The sequence below is a fragment of the Acanthamoeba castellanii genome, assembly GCF_000313135.1.
Source record: "Acanthamoeba castellanii str. Neff unplaced genomic scaffold scf7180000084700, whole genome shotgun sequence".
NCBI classification, from domain to species: Eukaryota; Discosea; order Longamoebia; family Acanthamoebidae; genus Acanthamoeba; species Acanthamoeba castellanii.
The window spans coordinates 101374-104055 of record NW_004457441.1 but is presented as its reverse complement, the minus strand read 5'-3'; the positions used below and the strand labels follow the sequence as shown (position 1 = coordinate 104055).

Below are 2682 nucleotides of genomic sequence, written 5' to 3'. Positions count from 1 at the left end.
ACTACTTAGAAATATAAATTAAAAGAAAAAAATGAAAATGAAAATACAGAAATATGAACTACTCGTACCGAAGCGCGCCGGAGGAATTGGTCGACGCGGGACTGGTTGGCTTGAAGCCAAGACTGGACGGTGGCGCAGGAAGAAGTGCGGTGGTGAAGCAGGAAGCAGATCGTGCCGGCCACCAGCGTCTGGTTGCGCTGTCGTCGGGCCAACGCCGAGAACCGCTCTCGCGTGGACCCCCGTGGACCCGACCGGCAGCGGGAGAAGAGCGTCAACGTGAGCCCGGAGAATCGTGGCCATGCCGTCCACTCCACCTTCGGCGCAGAACGCGACGAAACGTCCCAACAACTCGCCTACAGCTAGTAGACGGTCTTGCTCCTCCTCCTCGTTTTCTTCTCCTTCAACTTTAGCGCGGTCGAGTTGCGTAGGCTGGCCACGCACGCACGCGCTGTAGAAGCGGAGAAGCAGTCTGCACTCCCTGTGATTTCTGTCTGTGAGCCAGTGGGAATCGCCTGAGAGTGTCGTGTGTCGTGTGTCGTGTGTCGTGTGTCGTGTGTGCCGTGTGTGCCGTGTGTGCCGTGTGTGCCGTGTGGTATGTACAAGGGAAGTTCCAAGGTAGACAGCGCTTCCACCACAAGACTGGACGCTTGTAGCAGATTGGCCCAGTGCTGTGGATCTGCAGGCTCAGTATCGCCCACACTCAGTGGACTGGCCTGGGCGGACAATACCGATTGTTAGTGTGTGTGTGTGTGTGTGTGTGCTGATACGTGTGCGGATTTGGTGAGAATGTGCGTGCGTGTGCGATGGTGCGTGTTCGTGTTGCGTGTGTGAGTGTGCGCTAGTGGAATATATCCAGCCGCACCATGGGTTCGTCGAGTGCCAGCAGTGGACTAAACTTCTCGACCAACGTGCGTGACAGCTTCTCCTGCATCCAATGCAACGCTAACTGCATCCGCATATCCCCCAGATCGCACTCGGCCAGGTGCACACACCTCTCCGGCTCTGCATAGACGCGGTCGTGTGCGGTGGTGCGTGCGCGTGTGCGTGTGCGTGTGCGGTGTGAGAATCGCTGCGCAACGGATTAAGTCGCGGGAGAAACAGACCAGTTCTTCGACGGCCAGGGCGGCCAGACGGTCTGCAAACCCAATCTCGACGTGGCGGCTGTGTTCGGTGGCGTGACCCAGTGGGCTCGCTCCCTCGGCGCGTATGTCCCAACCCTTCACATCGTCATCACCGTCATGTCCCTCGTCATGTCCCTCTTTGCTCTGCCCTCGTACATGTAGTTGTTGAGCGGGTCGGTGATGTTGGCCGGACCCATCCACTGGCTGTTGGTGCCCACCCACGAGTTGACTGCGGAGAAGTCGCTGCCGCTGATCGTGATCGGTTGCTGTTACGTGTCGTGAGTGTCGTGTCAACAACGTCTATCAGTGGAACGAAGTTGATGAGAGTGAGCGTACAGTTGCCCCGACACCACGTATGCCGGAGATGGCGGCGTTGGCGCCGCGCAGGGCCTCCTCGTACGACACGCCGTAGGGCTCGTTCATGGTGCCGAAGATGACACGCTGATTGTTCTTGAACACGCCCGCCAGGCGGTACCACACGTTGGTGATGGTGTAGATCGGCACGGCCGAGGTGCCGAGCAGCTGGCCGCGGTAGCGGTGGTCGATCACGCAGTACATGCCCCTGACATTGGTGATGTAGTTCACGCTGTTGATCTGCACATCCACAACACTGAAGTCAGCAACCGCCAACACCAGATATGCGAGGTATGCGAGGGTACGAGGTAGTTGGCGTAGGTCCAGTCAAAGTCGCCGTAGAGGGTGGGCTGGAGGCGCTCCCAAATGATGGACACGCGGATGGTGTTCATGCCCTTGGCCGCGAAGTAATCCAGCGATGCGTTGCTGATGAGCGGGAAGTTGGTGCCCGCCGTGCCCGGTAGCGCGCTGGAGCCCCAGCCAAGCGCCGCCTGGTTCACGCCGTAGTACTTCGGTCCACTGCCAGAAGCCGCGGGAGTGCTCGATGGGCTGGGCGGCACGCGGCTGGTCGTCGCGCTGGGGCTGGGCGGCACACGGCTGGTCGACGCGCTCGGGCTGGGCGGCAAGCGGCTGGTCGAGGGGCTCGGGGTAGCGGAGGCCTTGGGGAAGTAGTTACGAAGGGTGGCCATGAGGCGGTTGCGGTCGGAGCTGTTGGCCTTGGGCTCAAGCAGGTAGACATAGTCCTGCGCCCACCAGGGACCGGCGGCCCACCACGTCCAACCGTACCACACGTCCGCGTTGGCCTGCAGCGTGTGGTGATTGGATGGGAATGTCAGAACCAGAAGCCAATAGGAAGCGCTAGGGGGGGAAATGACCGTGAGGAAGGTCATGAGCCTGTTGAGCAGCGCCAGGCAGGGGTCTGAGTCGTTGATGCCGAACTCGCCCAGGAATATCTTACTGTCAAAGTGAGTCAAAGTTAGTTTGTTGTCTCATCCAAGTAGCAGGTCGGAGATATGAACGTACACGCCGTTGTTGCGAGCCCAGGTGGTGACCAGGCCGAAGTAATAGTCGACATTCCTGAGAGCACATGGGAATGTCAGGAGCTGCCCAATAATTGGCAAGGGCACCACTTTGGTGGGAAGGGGAACCAATTGGGCTGGCAGACGGTCTGGCCGCCCTGGCCGTCGAAGTACTGGTGCATCTCGTA

The 2682-nt window shown here is 59.5% G+C and overlaps 1 protein-coding gene across 1 annotated transcript; it reads right to left on the bottom strand.

Moving 5' to 3' along the window:
* Positions 1-68: 68 nt before the first annotated feature.
* Positions 69-2676, bottom strand: ACA1_133010 (cellulase (glycosyl hydrolase family 5) subfamily protein; the record flags this gene model as incomplete). The annotated part of the gene is given in 10 exon segments (XM_004339020.1): positions 69-197; positions 223-429; positions 863-946; positions 1104-1217; positions 1235-1387; positions 1458-1715; positions 1781-2278; positions 2351-2432; positions 2499-2552; positions 2603-2676. Coding segments are annotated over 10 exon segments (1653 nt in total), but the record flags the coding sequence as incomplete, so codon positions are not given.
* Between the last annotated feature and the right edge of the window lie 6 nt (positions 2677-2682).